We start from the raw sequence: 20950 nt of genomic DNA, 5'->3' as shown, positions 1-20950 counted from the left end.
TTCTATTAATATCACATAGTAGAAGACTTGAAATGGTAAGTCTGTGTTCTCTAATATTTGCAAGAATGTCAGTTTTAGGTTTTTATTACTGTTTTTCATGCCTTGTGCTTTCTAAATAGAAAGTGATATATTATAAGGGATTCTGGCTGGGCATAGTGGTGCCCTCCTTTAATCCTGGTACTTAGGAAGCTAAAGCAGGCAGATTTGTGAATTCAGGGCCAGCCTGATCTACTCAGTGAGTTCCAGGACAGCCAGGGCTTCATAGAGAGATCTTGTCTTTAAAAGGGAGAAGGGATCCTCTTTTATTTCCTCTCATCTTCTCTGGCTTTACAAAAGATACCTTGTAATCACAGTTAAGGAGGATATATAGTTATACAATAATAAAAAAATAGAAGTACAGAAAGGATGCATAGAGTTTTATATTGTGATTAAAAGATATTTCAGTTTGCAAGCTTTGCTTATGTTGTGTGAAAGTTTTTAAACAGTTTTTTTTGTATTTTAGTTTTGTTTTTAAACCAGAATTCCAGAAGAAAGAACTCTTCTTAAAAATTAAAATTATGCTTATTTCACAAAATATCAAAGTAGAATAAAATGTGAAAAGCATCATTTTGGAATTGTTGGTGCCATATTTGAGCCATAGATTGTTGATCCATCTTGCTAAGTCATTAGCCTGATAGTCCTATGGATTTGTAAATATCATTGTAAGAAATTTTCAGACATTCTAAATTTGAAATTTAAAATTGTATATACCTTTCTGGGGATAGAAATGTGACAGATGACATTATGGAGCAGAGTTTGATAGGGTAGGAAAGGTCAGCTGAATGGACTATTTTTATGCTGATTTTTCCAATCTATCTTTCATACCCTTTCCTTACCTACAATATCCATTTTAGAGATGATCTTTTTTGTTTTGAGGTGCTGGGACTTGAACTCAGGGTCTTGGGTATGCTAGGTTAGTAAGTGGTCTGCTACTTGGCTCTACGTCAAACCTATCTTTTGAAGTTTGTATGCCTGTGTCATTTGCAAAGCAGGGTTAGTTATCTGATGACATTGGCCATTTTCCATTCCATTCAACTGCTTTCCTTCTTTTTATATTGTGCTTTGGTTTTATATTGTGCTGTCTTGTGGCTTGGTAGAGGTAATTTATGTTTGTTATTTTCCTTGCTAATTTTTAGGTGATTTAGAGATTTAGAGATAAAAGGAGGGAGGTTGTTTTTTTTTTATTTTTTATTTATTTATTTTTTTTCTGCTAAATTGCATCTAAAGATTTCTGCTGTTTCTTTACATCAGTTGTAGCCATCTGAATACTTTTGGGTATCTAAACATTTCTCAATAGTTTTCCTAAATCAGCCTGGAACAACCATTTCTCCATATTTGTTTGATTGTTTTTTTTCTTTCTCCCTTTCTTTTGAGACAGGATCTTTCTATGTACTGCTAGCTATTCTGGAGCTTGCTGTGTAGACTGGGCTGGCTTTGAACTTCTTCTGTCTGCCAAATGCTGGGATTAAATGTGTGTGTTACCATTCCTGTCTTGCCTGATTAATTTCTATATATCAAAACTCATTTAAAGCCTGACTGATTTAGATGTTCCTTTCTTTGCCAGGCTTGGTGGCACATGCCTTTAGTCTCAGCATGTGCGAGGCAGAGAGAAGTGGATCTCTATGAGTTAAAGGCTATAGAGTTTCAGTACTTTAAAGGTCAGGTAGTGATAACTCTGTCTAAAAGACAAAACAAAAAACCTTAATACTAATAAGAGATAGATTCTTTTCTAATTTTGAAAACATTTTTGTTCTGTTACTGATAATGTCCAGGTGTAGTTGTTTGTGTACTGAGATTTTTAAAGGTGAGGTTTCTCATTTCTATGTACTTAATACTTACAATTTCTGGTATTCAGTAATATTTATTGAGTGAATGAATTGTATTTCATTATGTAACTTTCTCTAAAAGTTTGAAATGAGTGGTTTAATATTGAGTATTTTGTACAAGTTTACTCATTCATTCAATAAATATTTATTTTAGGCATGTATTAAATGACATGTATAGCTATATAAAAATGGCATATAAAATAATTATGTAAAATAATTATATGTGATAATAAATGTTAAGGTGATAATTTTAACTTTTTACATCTGCAATGTTTTTTAAAAATTTATTTTAGGTATCACTACTGTTGATCCAGAGTACTGAGAAAGAAAATAAACTGAAAGAGTTAACATTTCTGCTAGAAGAATCCAGAGACAAAGTTAATCAATTAGAGGAAAAAACAAGTAAGAATTTATATAAAAATATAGAAGTGTGTTTAGTAAATTCTTTTGTTCTAAATTTTTGGATTTTTCACAATTTTTTTAATGGTATTTTTCTAGTGCTGTAATCTTCAGCTTGGTTTGGAACATTTGAAGGAGGGCATAATTGAATCACTTGGGGATCCCCAGCTAATACTTCTTATATTCTTTTTCATCCTGTACTTTTGACTGTTTCTTCTACTCAAAAACTGTGCCTCCCATTTTAAATTTGTTGGTTAAATTCTTCTAAATCCATCTTTACTCTTAGTAAAGATCTTCATTGCAATTCATTGGAAAGAGTGGATCCTCTGATTGAGACAGATTTTGAGATAGGATCTTTGACTTAAACTGGAGCTTGCTGATTTCACTGGATAGAATGGCCAGCAAACCCTAGGGATTCTCCTATTTCTGCCTCCCCAACACTAAGGTTACCGGCATATGCCATCTCACCCAGCTTTGTTATGTGTGTTCTGGGGGATCAAGCTCAAATTTTCATGTTTGCACAGCAAATACTTTTCTGATTGAGTCATCTTCTCAAGTCCCTGTCATGACTCAATGAGAATGACCCCCAAAAGGTCCTATGTTTGAATACTTGTTTCCCATTTGGTGGAACTGTTTGGGAAAGATTGGGGTGTATGGCCTTGTTGGAGGAGGTGTGCCACTTGGGGTAGACTTTGAGGTTTCAAAAGCTGCGGCATTCCCAATTTGCTCTTTTGTCTTTGTGCCTGGTGCTTGTGGAACAAGTATTGGGAACCAAGTATTCAAATATATGATTTATGGTCGTCATTCTCATTTAAGCCACCACAGTGAGCTGGGAAGATGACCCAGTCAGTAAAGTACTCGTAACTATTGCTCAGAGACATGCCTGCCTGATGCCATGCTTCCCTTCATGTTGGTAATGGACAACAGTAGGCCTCAAATTAAATACTTTCTTTTATAAGTTGCCTTAGCCATGGTGTTCTATCATGACAATTGAAAAGTAAGACATTTGGTTTTTTAAAGAAGTCAGTTTTCAGGGCTGGAGAGATGACTCAGTGGTTAAGAGCAGTTTTTGCTTTCCAGAAGACAAGCATTCATTTTCCAGCACAAAATCTTTGATTTTTGAATGTTAGAATATGATATTTTAAGGTACCGAGACAGTTTTATAGTTTCTGGAATTTATAAATTAATTCCCTTTATTATTTACATCTTAAAGATTCTTAGCAGTAATGTCTTTAGATATTAAGTTGTTCCATTATGTTTATTATAGGAAAGATATTTCTGTGTAGCCAAGTTTGACTATTGCTTTGCTATGTCAGCTTAGGCTGAGCCTTGAACTTGTGATCCTGTTCCCTTAGTTCTGTGTGAACTGAGGTCTTTTATAGGCATAGACCACCATCTTGAGCCTTATTTGCATTGGTCTGGTTTCCTTTCCTTAATAAAAATAATGTTTAGCAAAAAACCCCAACACAAAACAAAACAAAAAACTTTGGTCATCTAAAAATTCTACCTTGCCGGACGGTGGTGGCGCACACCTTTAATCCCAGCACTCGGGAGGCAGAGGCAGGCAGATCTCTGTGAGTTCGAGACCAGCCTGGTCTACAAGAGCTAGTTCCAGGACAGGCTCCAAAACCACAGAGAAACCCTGTCTCGAAAAACCAAAAAAAAAAAAAAAACCAAAAAAAAAAAAAAACCAAACCCAAACAACAACAACAAAAAATTCTACCTCTACCATACTCATTTATATTAAAAATAGATTTGCTTTAATAGTCCTCATTTTGCTTAATATCTTTTGATCTATCTTGTAACTCACTTTTTATTTTAAGTTACTGAATGGTAGGTTTCATTTTAGTATTTAAGTATCTTTATTTCATTATACTTTATTCATTTTGCATCTTCATTGCCGTTCTCTATCTTTCCTTCCCCTTTCTTGCTTATTTCTTTACTCTGTATCAAATAGTTTTTTGCTTTTATGTAATAAAAATCCCATTACATTTCCTCTTTCCCTCCAAGATCTTTTGTTCTCTCTGAATGACCCATATTTCTCTCTTTCTATCTCTCTCACACACATAAACACTTATCTAGATTCCATATATGATACAAAGCTTATAAATTTGTCTTTCTGAGTCTGACTCTTAGGTTGTTGGTTACTTTTTACTCTTTAATTTTTGGGGGCCCACCACACAGCTCCCAGATAAATACGTGGAGACTTATTCTTTCATATGAATGCCCTGCCTTAGCTTGGCTTGTTGCCAGCCAGATTTTAAGTTATTTCATCTACCTTTTGCCTTTGGTTTTTTTATTTTATTTTTTTATCCTTTTCTACTTTGTATATATTTTCTTTCCTTCTTATTCCATGTCTTGCTATGTTGCTGGGTGGCTGACCCCTTGCTTCATCCTCTCCTCCTTTTCTTGCTCTTTTTTGTTTCTGCTTTTTTCTATCTCTCGGCCTGCCAGCTCCATCTCTCCTACCTAGCCATGGGTCATTCAGCTCTTTATTAGAACAATCAGGTGTTTCAGATAGGCAAAGTAACATGCTTTACAGAGTTAAACAAATGCAACATGAATGCAAAATGCCTTTGCATCATTAAACAAATATTCCACAGCATAAATGAATGCAACACATCTTCAATTAATATTTCACAATAGAGTTATTTCACTTAACATGGATTAAATGACGGATTTCCAGTTCCATTTTCCTGAGAATATGATTTTATTTTTCTTTATGGCTGAAAAACATTTTATTGTGCATATGTACTATATTTTTTGGGAGCCTAGGCAGTTTGGATGCTCACCTTACTAGACCGGGATGGAGGTGGGTGGTCCTTGGACTTCTTACAGGGCAGGGAACCCTGATTGTTCTTCGGGCTGACGAGGGAGGGGGACTTGATTGGAGGATGGGGAGGGAAATGGGAGGCGGTGGTGGGGAGGAGGCAGAAATCTTTAATAAATAAATAAATTAATTAAAAAAATACAATTCTATTATAAAGAAAAAAATAAAAAATAAAAACAACCCCCCCCCCCAAATGGATTTGCCTGTTGAACATCTAGGCTAGTTCTATTTCTTAGCAATTATGAATTGTGTGGAAGTAAATATGTATGTGTCTTAGAGTCCTTTGAGTATACCTAGTAGTTGTGTCACTGGGTCATACAGTAGTTCTGTTTTTAACATGTAAGGAACCTCCATAGTGGTAGCATTAGTTTACTTTCCTATCAGCAATGTATGAATTGTTTCTTTCCCCACATCCTCACCACCATCTTTTGGCATCTGCTTTCCTCTTTCCCTTCCTCCCTTCCTTCTCTCCAGTTCCTCTCCCCTCATTTTGAGAAGGTCTTGTGTATTGCATTCTGGCTTAAACTTGCTGTGTAGTGAAAACTGACCTTCAACTCCTAATCCTACTACTTCCATCTCCCAAGTGCGTGGATTACAGGCTTGTACCACCAGGTCTGGCATATTTTTCTGTTTTTTTTTTGTATATGATATAAAATGAATAATTTTTATTAGCATGCAAAGTAGCAGTTTTCTTTATGGCATTCCTATACCTTTTAGGCTTTGGTTGATCCCCTCTCCTACCTTTCTTCTCTTTTCCCTGTCCTATTATCAACTATACTCTTTTTTTTTTTTTTTTTTTTTTTTTTATCTTTTTGAGACAGGGTTTCTCTGTAGCTTTGGAGCCTGTCCTGGAACTAGCTCTTGTAGACCAGGCTGGTCTCGGACTCACAGAGATCCGCCTGCCTCTGCCTCCTGAGTGCTGGGATTAAAGGCGTGCGCCACCATCGCCCGGCTCAACTATACTCTTCTATCTGAGTTTTCCCCTTTTCATTTTTTTTTGAAGATTTTTATTTTTATTTTTTTTTCTTTTAAATGAAGAAAAGCTTTGCTTAAGGGTTGCATACTTTTATTGGAATAAATCGGAATGATCCTACTCCGTTGGAGTAAAACTAGTGCTTACTGGTTTCCATTTGAATTTAGCTTCTGGTTGGAATTTGGGGGGGGAGGGAAATGAAACCTAAATAAAATAGGTGAAAGCTTCAAAAAAAATTTTTTTTTTCGATACAGGGTTTCTCTGTAGCTTTTTGGTTCCTGTCCTGGAACTAGCTCTTCTAGACCAGGCTGGCCTCGAACTCACAGAGATCCGCCTGCCTCTGCCTCCTGAGTGCTGGGATTAAAGGCGTGCGCCACCATCGCCCGGCCCTCCCCTTTTCATTTTTATATCATATATGTTCTTTTGTTATTCCTATGTGCTTTTCTTTAAGGACTCTTTTACTCCATGTCTTGAGACTCTTTGTAGTTTCTTGATATCTGTTTTCTTGCTGATTGTCACTAAGTCTCTTGTGTTTTGTTTCTCTATTATGATATCCCTCCATTTTCAGTTACCAAATTATTGTACAAAAGTTTACTTCTTTTATTCTTTCTACCTTTTATAGTTTTGATGTTTCATATTTTTGTCCTCATTTTCGTATTGGAGTTTTACTTTGTCAGGATCTACAAATGTTCTCAGGTTAAAAATAGACTTTTTGATTAACTCCCTTTTTAGATTCCCATTTTTTCTTCATTTTTGCCTTGGTAAATTCTTATTACTTTATCAGGAGTTGAATAGACAATATAACTGAGTTTATAATAGATAACATCACAGGCCGGCCTTAAGTTCTATATCTTTCTGTTGAAGCTCACAAAATCTGGGATTACAGGTATATAACATGCCTGACTTCTCTTATTATTATTAGGTCATGTACCTTCATTTTAGAATTTAAGAAAAATTAATATATTTTATTTTATGTGTATAAGTGTTTTGTATACATCTGTGTATCATGTGTGTACCTGGTACTGGTGGAGGTCAGAAGAGGATATTGGATCACCTGGAACTGGAGTTATGGATGGTTGTGAGCCACTATGTGAATGCTGGGAATTGAACTCAGGTCCCCTGGATGAACAACATCCAGTGAGTGGATGCTTAACTGTTGACCCATCTCTTTAGCCCCTCATTTGTAGAAGTTTTAAAAGAAAAGATGTACTTACCTATCAATCTACCTACCTACCTAATTTTGTTTTGTGATACAGTCTTGCCATGTAGCCATGGCTGTCTTGGAACTTACTATATAGAACAGACTGGCTTTGACTTTGTGGCAGTCTTGTCTTTGCTTTTGGAGATTAGACGTGTTTGTTACCACATCTGACTTAATTTGAAGTATATTTTATATATATATATATATATATATATATATATATATATATATATTCGAGACAGGGTTTCTTTGTAGTTTTTGGTGCCTGTCCTGGAACTAGCTCTTGTAGACCAGGCTGGCCTCAAACTCACGGAGATCCGCCTGCCTCTGCCTCCCGAGTGCTGGGATTAAAGGCGTGCACCACCACCATCCAGCTTTAAGTATATTTTTCATAAGAAATTTATTTGCATCTTCTGAGAGTCTCAGAGAATTTAAGAGTAGTTTTGGCTTAGAATAGAATAGTATACATTTAGTTTTGATGCATGCCTAAAGGCAGACTTATGATTATGACAATTTGGAATACCATAGTATCTATTTTTAAATAATCTGGTAGTAAAGTTTTATCTATAATGATTATAATGCTATAGTCATTAGTCATCCATCATATTCTTGTTCTTCAGTTCATTTTTTCCTTCACAGTTCTTGGATCAATTGTAGTTTGGAGTTACTAGTTCTAAGTTAACTTTTGTTACAAATTTTAACCATACCCGATTTCTTAACATTTTTTCTTTATAATAACATAGAACAGCATAAAATAACTTTCTCTGTCATCACATCAGATTCAGCAATGTCCAGAGGCAAATTCTGAGCCCAGGCAGCTAGTTGTTATCAAGACACACAGAACTTGTAAACTCAGACACCCAAGACCAGTCAGAAACAAGCATGGCACCACCGCCTCCACCACATCCAGGAAATGCCTTTTGTTCTAATGGTTTCTTACATGCTACTTTATACTGTAAACTCGTATTTCAGGGTTTTTAAACTGGTCATCTGACATGGTTTCCCCTGGAAAAGTTCTGTTTGCCTTTTAAACTTTGTTTAAAAGTTCTATTTTCTGTGTATGGATGAAAATGTGTGTGGCCACATGCTTGTTTCTGACTGGTCTTGGGTGTCTGAGTTTACACGTTCTGTTATTTTATGCTGTTCTATATATTGGAACATGCTTCATAACTGGATCTCTTTGTCCCACAGGGACTGTGAACACTTAAAAGTCTGCCTTATTCTTTTGCTTAGACCAACTGCACACAATTAGCTCACTTTCAATCAGGCAAATTCAATCTAGACTAAAGGCTTTTTGTAAATAGATCATACGTTTAAAACTTTACAGCTGTGCACAAGGTCAGAGCTGCAGATGTCCAACCAAGGTTGGACACAAAGCACCCTTGTTGAAGTGGGAGCGGCAGGGCTGCGTCCCCGGCACCCGGCCGCCCACATGGATTATGCCCCAAAATAATTACACGGAAACTGTATTCTTTTAATCACTGCCTGGCCCATTAGTTCCAGCCTCTTATTGGCTAGCTCTTACATATTGATCTAACCCATTTCTAATATTCTGTGTAGTACCATGAGCTGGCTTACCAGAAAGATCTTAACCTGCATCTGTCTGGAGTGGGAGAATCATGGTGACTCCCTGACTCAGCTTCTTTCTCCCAGCATTCTATTCTGTTTACTCCACCTACCTAAGGGTTGACCTATCAAATGGGCCTAGGCAGTTTCTTTATTAATTAACCAATGAAAGCAACAGATTAATAAAAGACCCACCTACATCACACCCTAAGAAAAATATAACGATGTTTTGCTTGCCAAGTCTGTTAACCAAAGACCTATTTCTCAAAGCTTATCCCACTGGACACCCTTACTCCATTCTCTTAACATGGTCTCACTCCTGTAACCTTGGATCCTTGTGTTGCCATGGCAATGGCTCAGCTCTTAATTGCTTACCCTAGGAATGTGCTTTTGACCAATGAGAGGTAACTTCTCTAAAATTTTTATTGCTTTAAGGTTTCTGTAATGAGAAGAGTTTTTAGAATAGGGGAGAAGAAGCTAGAAGGAGAAGCCAGGAGGAATTAGAAATAGGACAGGAGAATGGGCAGGAGAATTATAATTATGATAGAACAATAAAGAAACTGATTTTAAAAAGTACAGAGTGAGAGATTCTTTGGCTCTTAGATATCCCGAGTTCTTCTATGGCTACTGTTTCCCTTCTGAACCCTGAGAGGACCTTAGGGCTGGACCCCAAAAGGACCTTGTCAACCGTATCTTGTGTTATAATAAGAAAAAAAATCTTCCTTCAAAACCTTGAAGACTTCAAACTATATCTTTGAAGACTACCTGAGCTTGGGTTTTTGCATGCTCCCTTTTAGTTGTTATATTTGTGAACTCATAGGGCTTTAGTATCCTCCACAATAGATAAAATGTTTTTTATTTTCAAACTTTTTTTTTGAGAAGGATCATGGGTTAACTGAGTTACTCAGTTATTTTAATTAAAAATATTTTTAGATATGAGCTTGCCAGATTGCCTAGGTTTTCTTCCAACTTCTAATCCTTCTGCCTCAGCTTCCCAAGTACCTGGTATTATAGACTTGCATTCATTATACCTGACTCGAAAACATTTTGTAATAACAAATGAAATAGGACATGATCTGTATAAGCCACTTGACTCCTTGGCAGTAGTGTACAAACAAAAATAATAGTCTATTAATCTTCCTGTTAAAACTGGGTTATATGTTTTTTTATTCTATTATAATTGTAAATGTGGATACTGAAAAAGGTTAAAAATGTTCATTTTTGAGGTTTTGAGGAAAATAATCTTAAATTTAGTGTGTATATTTAATTGTTCTTATTTTGTACTATTTTCTAGTAGAGGAAAAGGAATAATTGCTATAGCAATTAGTTTCCTTGAAAACCATTTTCTGTCAAATAATGCCTATCTATAATTTATCTTTTAGAATTACAAGATGAAAACTTAAAAGAATTAAATGAAAAGAAGAGTCATTTAGCATCAGAACTCGAAGATATTAAAATGTCATTGCAAAGAAGTATGGTATGATTTAAAAACTAACTAGTGTATGTCACACAATCATTTTACAAATTTTTATTGGATATGACTAAAATGTATAACCACTCAGAAATTCAAATAGAAAAGACACAATCCTACCTTATAAATGCTTCTAATAAAAGGCATTAGTTAAAAATACCTAAGTATCAATAGAATGACTCAGGCTAATAAATTGTCACAACACTTCTAAGAATGGAGAGTGTGGGCTAACCTGTCTGGGAAAACTCTGTGGAGGGATCAGAACTATTGATAATGGTGAGTAAAATATGATAGTGGGTGGGTTAGTCCAAGGAGGGACGTTTAAAAGGAGGGCAAGAAGGCAAACCAATTTATAGAAGCAGATAACTTAAAGCCTTTTTAGGCCTTTGCATTATTCTTTCTGTTTTGTGCTTTATTTCACTTAGAACACTCAGAAGGCTTTAGAAGAAGATTTGCAGATAGCAACAAAAACAATTTATCAGTTCACTGAAGAAAAAGAAGCTCAAATGGAAGAATTTAATAAAGCTAAAACTGATCACTCATTTGTGGTTACTGAACTTAAAGCTACTATATGCAACTTGGAGGAATTATTGAGAACAGAACGGCAAAGGTGAAATATTTCTTATTTTAAACAAATAAGTAAAGACATAAAAGTGATTTAATATTAAGTACCATTTAAAGTCAGGCATTTTGTGGAATAGTTCCCATGCATGCTTTGCAGTGGGGTCAAGTATAGATAAGTCCCTAAGTGTTGGTACAATGATAGGACATATTTACTAATACTGTGGATCAGTGGTTCTCAACCTTACTAATGCTGTGATCCTTTAATACAGTTTGGCATGTTCTGGTGACCTCAACCATAAATTTATTTTTGTTGCTACTTCATAACTATAATTTTGCTACTGTTATGAATTGTAATAATAATTATTTAGGAGTTAGAGGGTTTTCAAATTGGTTGTGACTCACAGGTTGAGAAACCCTGCACGTAGATTAGCCTCATAGAAATAATGTCCAGGTTGAAAATTTTCTTTTTACTGAGGGCTGAAACCTTACTTACAAATTTAGCAACTATCTTTGGATAGAGCAAATATTATTTCATATGATATAAATTGCTCATTTGCTTTTAACACTAAATAGATTTTTATTTAAAATTAGGATATTAGCAACTCTTCTTCATTTTATGCAATTTTTTTTATAAAAGTATGTTGAGCCTAGGTGATTATTTTTGTCCTGTTAGCACAATGCTTAGACTTGGCACAGCAGAGGGATGAATTTCTCTACCAATTTATATCTTAGGTCTACTTAAATTTTCTTTGCTACTGTACATAGTGAAGAGAAAATGTAGCTTTTTAAAACTGTTCTGTTATATATTTCTGATTAACCTTTAAGGCAATTTTCAAATAGTAAAATTGTGAATTGCTATAGACTTATTTTTTCCAATTACTTTAGTAAATTTCTTTATTTACTACATTAATTTTTAAAAAAATTGTATGTATGTGGGTTGATTTGCCTACATGTATGTTATAAACAGTTCTAAACCCATATGAGGGTACAGAGAATCAAACTCTGGGTCTCTGACAGAGCAGTCAGTGCTCTTAAAACATTGAACTATCTTTCCAGCCCCTAATTTACTACATTTATTTATTTGTGTATGTATGTATACATATATGTATATGTGTGTGTGTGTGTGTGTGTGTGTGTGTGTATGTGTGTATATCCTGTGTGTGGAGATCAGAGGACAACATGTAGGGGTAGGCGCTCTCCTAGGCATTGAATGTAGGTTGTTTGTTAGGCTTGGTAGAAAGCCCACGTATCTGTTGAGTCATCTCACTGACCTAGCAGTTACCTTAGTTTTGTGGTTAGAGAAACAGAAGATCAGAGAAACCAATAAAACAATACATGTTCTTTTATTTGTATTTTTAAAGGAAGAATTTATTATAGTAAATATGCATTTAATATAATTACATATCCACTAATGCATAAGTTTGATTATCATCAATAGTTAAGATAACTTTTAAAAATTTTGTTTTTGTTTTTTGAGACTGATTTTCTCTGTGTAGTCTTGGCTGGCCTGGAACTCTAGACCAAGCTGGCCTTGAACTCACAGAGATCCACTTGTCTCTGCCTCCCAAGTGCTGGGATTAAAGACATGTGCCACTACCAATCTACAGTTAAGATACAAATTATCAGCCTTAAGGTTTTAGATAGATACACTTATTATACAATTAAGTATTTATTATAATTTTTATTTTAAGTTGTTTTATGCAGATTAATTAATACTCAATAATGTCCAATAACTGAATAAATCTATGTTAGATGTATCAGTTGTTGCATTGTGCCAGTTTTGTTATTAGATGAGTTCTGACTAAATAATAATTTGATCTTTAAAATAATATATCTCATAAGATTGGAAAAAAATGAAGATCAGCTGAAACTACATATCATGGAGCTTCAGAAGAAATCAAGTGAACTAGGTAAGATTTAGACAGTAGTGTACTTTGATAACATTAATAACTAATTATAAAAAATTGGGTTTTTTTTGTTAAATTTGTTAAGCTGTTAACAAGCAGCTGAAAGCACTTAACTGCTCTTGCAGAGGACCTAGATATGCTTGCCTCGTATGATGTTCATAATTGTAAGACAAAATATTCCTGCATATAAAATAAAAATAAATATAAAAATTAGGGGAAAATTATAATTAGGGGAAATTATAATTGAATGTAGGATATTTAAATTTTAAGAAAACTTTAATTTGTATAGTTTATCTATGTCTAGAAACCTGAGATATTTGTATTCTCCTTACTTTAGGATTCAAAGGCCTGAATACTCCTTAGGGAAATGTCTTACATTTCAATTGAAGAAACAGCTTTTGAGGCAGGATCATACTTCATAGTTCAAACTCTTATTGCATTCTTGATCCTTTTGCCCCAGCCTCATGAATACTAGGGTTACAGGAATGTACCACTGCCTGGATTTGTTTATTTATTTGTTTGTTTCTTGACAGTCTTGCTATGTAGCTCCAACTGGTCTAGCATTCTCTATGTAGACCGGCTAGTCTTGAACTTGCAGCAGTCTTCCTGCCTCTGCCTCTCCAATGCTGGGATTACAAGTCTATATAATCACACCTGGCTCATGTCTGGATTTTGTAGACTTAATTTCTTAGTAGTATTTGATTATGAAATATTTTTAGGAAAACAATAATTCTATATTATTATATAGTGTCATTAATATTCAACAACTTACACTGACAAAGCAATTCTATAATTTTGTGAATTTATGTAGTTATAAGTCTATGTTTCATAGTTTTTAGCCTCTCTGCAAGTGTAGACAGTTAAAAGGAAAAAAAACCCCAAGTTTTTTCAATTACAATTAAAAAGTATTTTTAATAGATTAATGTTCCTGAATTGATAAGTATTTGTCTAGATTATTTTTATAATTTTCTATAAAGCTTACTATTAGTTTGAATGTTTGTATTATTAGTTGAATTACTTCTACAATTAAAATAATTACAAGTAATATTGACTAGTAATTTGAAATAGTTGACATTTCATAAGTAGTTCATTTCTTTGGTTGAGTCCCTTTCTAAACAGTATTTTTTAAAGCATGTATTAATTATACATGATATTTTCATACGTTGTAAGTTTTGATTGTATTTACCTTTGCTTGTGTCCTTCCTGTACTTGATAATCTTTTTTAAAAATATTTATTTATTTATTGTGTATACAATATTCTGTTTGTGTGTATGCCTGAAGGCCAGAAGAGGGCACCAGACCCCTTTACAGATGGTTGTGAGCCACCATGTGGTTGCTGGGAATTGAACTCAGGACATTTTGTTAAACTCTGAGCCATCTCTCCAGCCCCATTGATAATCTTTTTATTCTTCCCAACTAGACTTGTTTCTACTTTCATGGTGTGTGTGTGTGTGTGTGTGTGTGTGTGTGTGAGAGAGAGAGAGAGAGAGAGAGAGAGAGAGAGAGAGAGAGAGAGACATAGTTTCACTATAGTGTTCATAGGAGTGTAGGTGTGACAGTGTGTTTACTAGAGCATGAGTACCTTTTCAGTGTTTACACCACTGACAAAAATATCTATCCTATCCTATCGGGTTTGGTTGAAATTTTTAACCATATTTATGCTTTTCCTTTTGCAATGCTTAATTTTCCACTGTAGATTAATGCTTGATTATTCCAACATTGTAATGTCCAAATAATTTTATTCATAATTTTGCTTCATAGCATAATTGTTCGATGGTGGCACATATCTTTAAATCCCCAGCACTTGAGAGGCAGGGGCAGGTGAACCTCTGTAAGTTCAGAAGCAGCCTGATATACATTGTAAGTTCCAGGACAGCAGGAGCTATGTAGAGAGACCCTGTCAAAAAAGACCAACCAACCAACCAACCAACCAACCAACCAACCAACCAACCAACCAACCAACCAATCAAAACCCAAATATAAAGATTAAAGACAATTTTTTTTATCTAGTTCAAAGATTCCTTCAGAACATGAAATTATTTTTAAATCATTATACTTACCTACTTGCCTTAGAATTGTTGAATGTTGTAGATTAAGGAATAATTTTAGTACTTAAAGTATCTTTAATGCTTATTTATAGTGATCCAATTTACCAGTAAGTGACTATTACATTATAATTTCAATATTTCTCATACCAGAGTAATATTATGAGAAGTTTGGATAAGGAATTTGAGAATTGTGAAACAGCACTTTGTGTTTTGTGGGAATTGAAAGTAAAAAACCATGTTCTTGAGAAATATTGAGAGGAAGGTTAAACACATAACCATTAGGGTAATAATATCCAGAATGAAGGGTGAGCAAAATTATGGTAGAGTAAGAAGTGAAAATATAAGAACCATTTTTGTTATATTTATGGTGAACAATATAATACATACTTATATTACAGTTTTATATAAAATATAAACACATATTTATATTTTTACATATCTATATATTTGAGGTAAATGCCCAGATTTCTTATTGAATGTTAATGTTTTTTTTTTTTTTTGTTTTTGTTTTTTTTTTTTGTTTTTTTTTTTTTGGTTTTTCGAGACAGGGTTTCTCTGTGGTTTTGGAGCCTGTCCTGGAACTAGCTCTTGTAGACCAGGCTGGTCTCGAACTCACAGAGTTTTTTTTTTTTTTTTTTTTTTTTTTAATTTTTTTTTTTTTTTTTTTTTTTGGTTTTTTTCGAGACAGGGTTTCTCTGTGGTTTTGGAGCCTTTCCTGGAACTAGCTCTTGTAGACCAGGCTGGTCTCGAACTCACAGAGATCCGCCTGCCTCTGCCTCCCAAGTGCTGGGATTAAAGGCGTGCGCCACCACCGCCCGGCTTGAATGTTAATGTTGATACCAAAAGGAAGCAACAGAGTTAGGAAAGGCATTACTGAAGAGTTAGATGTTAAGAATAAAATTTAAAATATAGAGAGGTTTTGGATAGTTGTAGAGGATGATAGATTGTTGAAAATCTATGTATGGAAGTGAAAATTAAAAATTACTTAAGGACCCCACATTATTATATTTTTGGGTTAATAATATAGTCTTCAAAGCCATAAATCTTTGCAAATAGTCTGCATTTTCTTCTTTCTTTAGTTCATCTTTTTTTGGTAATATATATATATATATATATATATATATAAAATTGTTATATATAATTCATTATATATATAATTTTTTAATTTCTTCTTGTCTCTTTTTTCTAATTATATGGAATTGAGGTAAGATAGTAGAGTCATGTTCGGATCATTGCCTTAAACTAGTCCTCAAATTAAAAAATAAGATATATCTTATGTAAAATGAAAATTTTGTGTTAAATAAGCTTTGCATGTGACAAGTTTCTCCTTTAGCGTCTATATTGACATTTCATGTTTTATTGATCTGTGGGAAGCTATTGCAAGTATTTATTTTCTAAACAAAGAGAAAACTGAGAAACATTCAGTAGTTCTATTATATTTCCAACAATTAAAACTCTTCAACAATGAACAAAAATAATATGTCAGAAACAGTTTTTGTGACAGCTGGAAATTACTAGGAGACTGTAGGAAGTTAAAAATGTAAAAAGTTTCTTTCCCCTTTAGTCTTCTACTTAAGTCCACTATGGGATATAGTACTCTAAAATCCTTGCTTATAGCAAAAGGACCAGTACAGATCATTTAAAAGGAATATGATTTCACCTGGGCAGTGGTGGCGCACGCCTTTAATCCCAGCACTCGGGAGGCAGAGGCACCAGATGTCTGTGAGTTCGAGGCCAGCATGGGTATGGTCTACAGAGCAAGTTCCAGGACTGGCTTGGCTCCATAGACACAGAGAAACCCTGTCTCCAAAAAAAAAAAAAAAAAAAAAGAAAGAAAGAAAATTAAAGAAAAAAAGTAGGTAGGTTATGCTGAAAGGTTGTTTTAAAATTAATATTGTATTCGCAGAAGTAGAGGCAAGCATTATAAAGCAATATTTTTCTGGTAGCAAGGATGTAAAAGCAACACAATAGGAGTAGGAATTAAAGAGGAAATATGAATAATTCAAGGTCTTGGTAATTGAAGGGGGAAAAACAGTAGAGAGTGTTTCATAGTATCAAATATGACCCAGCCACACAATGAATAAGACTGAGAATGGCATCACAAAGTGCTTATTGTTGGTTTTCAAGATCATAATTTTATTAACATCATGAACAAAGTAACTAGTTTTACATGGAGTCAAAGAAATATGTAGTTAGCAAGCAGGAATTTGAAAAATAACATGAATAATCAGTAGCTTGAGACAATAGAGAGGTTAATCAGATGTCTTTGTTTTTATATTCATATGGGGTGCTTGTGGGATAGGAGAAAATAAGGATTTCTCTGCTTAGACTTGGTATGTTTTGGAGCAGATAAAGTCACAGAACAAGTGGATATGTTGAAGTTCAAAGAACAGTGGTCAGAACTAGCTTGAGAGAAGAACAGTTCTTTTAAATTTGAAGAGAAGCCAAACAGATTCAAGTAGTAATGAGTTGAAAGTAAAGGTACACACTGGCACCAATCCAAGTTATTTTATGTAGATACATTGCTTTTTACTTCATGAATGTTGGATTCATTTGTCTATAAATTAACCTAGAAAGATGACTGTTAGTATTTATCCATTATTACTTTTGCATAGTTGGTTTAGACTCCCTGTAACTTTCATTAACCTATCTCTTTTCTTAGGAGTGTGTGTTTATTTAGCAGCATAGTAGTTTCTAGGTCCTATATTCAGTCTATTCATTGGTTCTTGGCCCAATAATGTTGCCATATATGGATTGAATCTTCTTTTCAAATGGCATTATTAGCCGGGCGGTGGTGGCGCACGCCTTTAATCCCAGCACTTGGGAGGCAGAGGCAGGCGGATCTCTGTGAGTTCGATACCAGCCTGGTCTACAAGAGCTAGTGCCAGGACAGGCTCCAAAACCACAGAGAAACCCTGTCTCGAAAAACCAAAAAAAAAAAAAAAAAAAAAAAAAAACAGAAAACTGCTCAAATGGCATTATTTTTATTTCTTCTCTTTCCTACCTTCTAATTCAGTGATTAACACATTTTATTTTGTTTATTTTAGATGAGATGACTAAATCTAAAAATGACAAAGAAATGGAACTGGAAGAATTGAAAATAGTATTGGTAGGTATATATTCTTTCTTATTAATATTCAGCAATTACTTTAAAAGTAATTTTGAAATTGCTGGCCTAGATTTTAAAACTAAATATTTCATACCAAATTTTCTGCTAAAATATAAAAATTTTGTATTTGTTTTTGAATAAAGCTTCAATCTTATCTGTATCTATTTTTATAGGTTTTTATTAACGATCATGACCAGAATGTTTGTATTATTTAAACATGTTGCTATCATACTTAAAATAAGAGCAAATATACATATTATCCTGTGCTATAAAGACCTAGTGAACAGTGGACACACACATGTCTTATCTTAGATCTTACTGAAATTGTTTTCAGTTTTTCTTTTTTCAGTTGATACTGGCTATGGGTTTGTTAAATATAGGTTTACTACACTAAGGTATTATTTTTCTATACCTAATTTATTCAGAGATGTTGTCATGAATGGATGTTTAATTTTATTAAAGGCCTTTTCTGTGTCTATTGAAATGATCATGTGATTTTTATCCTTGATTCTTTTTATGTGCTATATTACTTTTATTGATTTGCATATATTAAACCATTCTTGCATTCCTGGGATGAAACCAAGTTGATCATGGTGAATGATCTTCTTAATATTGTATGAATTTGATTTGCCAGTATTTTAGTGAAGTTTTGAACTTATTAAATATATTGGTCTATAGTATCTTTTTGTTGTTTCCTTTTCACGTCTTGGTAATAGGATAATGTTGGATTTATAAAATGATCTGTTTAGATAAGAGTTTGTAGACTGCTTAGAAGAATGTATATTTAATAGCCATTGGGTGGAATATTCTGTAAATATATATTAACAGTTGTTAGGGGAGGCTGCTTGTGCATTTTCCAGCCTCCTGAAATAATCACACAGAAATCTGTATTAATTGCAATACTGTTTGACCAATAGCTTAAACAAATTTCTGGCTAATTTTTATATCTTAAATTAACCCATTTCTATTAATTTGTGTATCACCATGAGGTTGTGGGCCTACTGGCAAAGTCTCAGGGGGCTTCAGTGAAGAAGGCGTCTGTCCCCAGTGGCAGCTATGTGGCTTCTCACTCACTCTGCCTTCTTTCTCCCAACATTCATTTTAGTTTTCTGGCCTATCTCTATTCTGCTAAGCCACTGGCTGAATAAATATTCATTAACCAATAAAAGCAACACATAGACAGAAGGACTTCCCATACCATTTTCCCTTTTCTGTTTAAATAAAAAGGGAGGTTTTAACTTTAACATAAAAATTATATATAACAAAACAGGTATCAAGCAAGAATTACAGTTACAATATTTATATCTACTTTATCTTTTATTATAGCTAAGGAAAACTATATTTTTCAACTGCATCAAAGACTGCAAAAGGAAATATTACCTAAGTAAACAGGAAGTGCATTATAAGCATCTTCCAAAACTCTAGAATTGACAGAGACATCTCACTGCCTGGACAGTCACCCAAAGTTCTCCTGTAACATTGGGGCATTCATCTTCAGCCTACAGGCCCATAGTATTTGGCAGACTTTTCCATGAAGCAGGAAATTTCAAAGATAGTTCCTTCTATATTGACAGTTTGTCAGTCACAGTCTTCTGTGTCCTGCAGAATGTCTAGCAGACTCTTTCATGAAGCAGGAACCCTTAAGGATTGTTTCATCTTCTTTAGACAAATTCAGTAGTCATTTTCCTGTGGGTCCTGAATGTCCAGTTTATACAGCATAACATCAAACAGTTCAGGCAAGAGCAGTTTCTTGCCCAAATGACTAACAAATTCCATAAGGAGCTTTATCAATGCCCATCATCCTCTTGAAGTAGGTTGGTGCTGCCAGAAACAGATGTGTCTCATTGTCATAAAAAGTCTTAAGCTTTTAAAACATTTTAAATGCCATATTCTTTAAGTCTTTGAAAGGTTTGAAGAGTATTTAACTGAAATATATCTCTATATATCTAGAAAACCTAACTAACATGACTACAAGCTTAATTATTATAGATGACTATTAACCTGTATTTCTTAATTTTATGTTACATTTTAAAATGTGTTACACAAACACAATACCTTAATCAAGAACAGAAATACATATATACAGTAAAACAAAATTGACCTTAAATTTGTATCAATAGACCAGGATCCATACCAATGCAAAGTATTCCTCTTTATAGCATAGCCCTCTTTAAATGTAAACAAACATTTATAAACAATATTTGAGAATTTGGGGGTAGTTCTTTCCAAACTGCTTTCTGCTTTTTGTTGGGTGAAGTCATTTTTGGGGTGTTCACGGCAACCTTTGGGGGGTCTTGGTCCATAAAACCACATTAGTCTGGAAGGATTCCACAGGTTCTCATGCTCTGTGAAAACAAAAGAAGAACCCTTTTTCCAAAGGAACACATCCTTAGACCCAAATTTTGGAGTCAAGATACCTCTAAAACATATATGTTGGTTTAGCTTAGTAGTCTGTACAGTGAAATGTTTCTCTGTACTTAGCCCATTCACAGTCAAAAAATTCAAAGAAAACAATAATAAATAATCCAGACTCTGTATTTTCCATCTTTATGTGGCTTGTTTTTCTTTACTCCTTTTACTCTATGACTGTCTGTACTCTGTCTCTTTAAAGACCTTGTTTTATTTTTTAAAACAATTCACTTCTTTTTTATAACTCTCTATACTCTTTCCCAAGCTTACGTACTTTTATCCAACACTGTGACCCATTTAGAGGTCTTTTTTTTAAAAAAATCTCTCTTTATTTTATATCTGTAGTTATTTTCTGACAAGAAACAATCTTTCTTTCTTTTTTTTAAATACTAAGTGGGCATGGCTAGGGCCAAGAAGGCCCTGCCTGGTTTCTGTGCCCAGTTCAACATGGCAGAGGCATGTTCACTGCCTCTGGGAGCCATTCTTTGTGCTCCAGAACCAGAGTCAGGTCACAGCAAGTCTGTGTTACCATTAAGCAAGTTGTAGCACTCTGCTCAAAGACCCCATTTAAATGTTCTGTAGCCAGACCTCCTGAAAATGTCAGAGCC

At 34.2% G+C, this 20950-nt stretch overlaps 1 protein-coding gene across 1 annotated transcript in view; it reads left to right on the top strand.

Moving 5' to 3' along the window:
* Window positions 1-20950, top strand: part of Sycp1 (synaptonemal complex protein 1) — an 86703-nt gene that overhangs the window by 17675 nt on the left and 48078 nt on the right. Inside the window, exons 11-15 of the mRNA XM_057793884.1 lie at window positions 2159-2267; window positions 10217-10311; window positions 10731-10915; window positions 12712-12779; window positions 17872-17933. Of these exons, the coding sequence (XP_057649867.1) occupies window positions 2159-2267; window positions 10217-10311; window positions 10731-10915; window positions 12712-12779; window positions 17872-17933 (519 nt within the window). The remainder of the gene's footprint in view (window positions 1-2158; window positions 2268-10216; window positions 10312-10730; window positions 10916-12711; window positions 12780-17871; window positions 17934-20950) is intronic.

Source organism: Chionomys nivalis, chromosome 18 (genome assembly GCF_950005125.1).
Source record: "Chionomys nivalis chromosome 18, mChiNiv1.1, whole genome shotgun sequence".
Taxonomy (NCBI): domain Eukaryota; kingdom Metazoa; phylum Chordata; class Mammalia; order Rodentia; family Cricetidae; genus Chionomys; species Chionomys nivalis.
The sequence above is the reverse complement of the archived record's forward strand: the minus strand, read 5'-3'. Positions and strand labels throughout refer to the sequence as shown.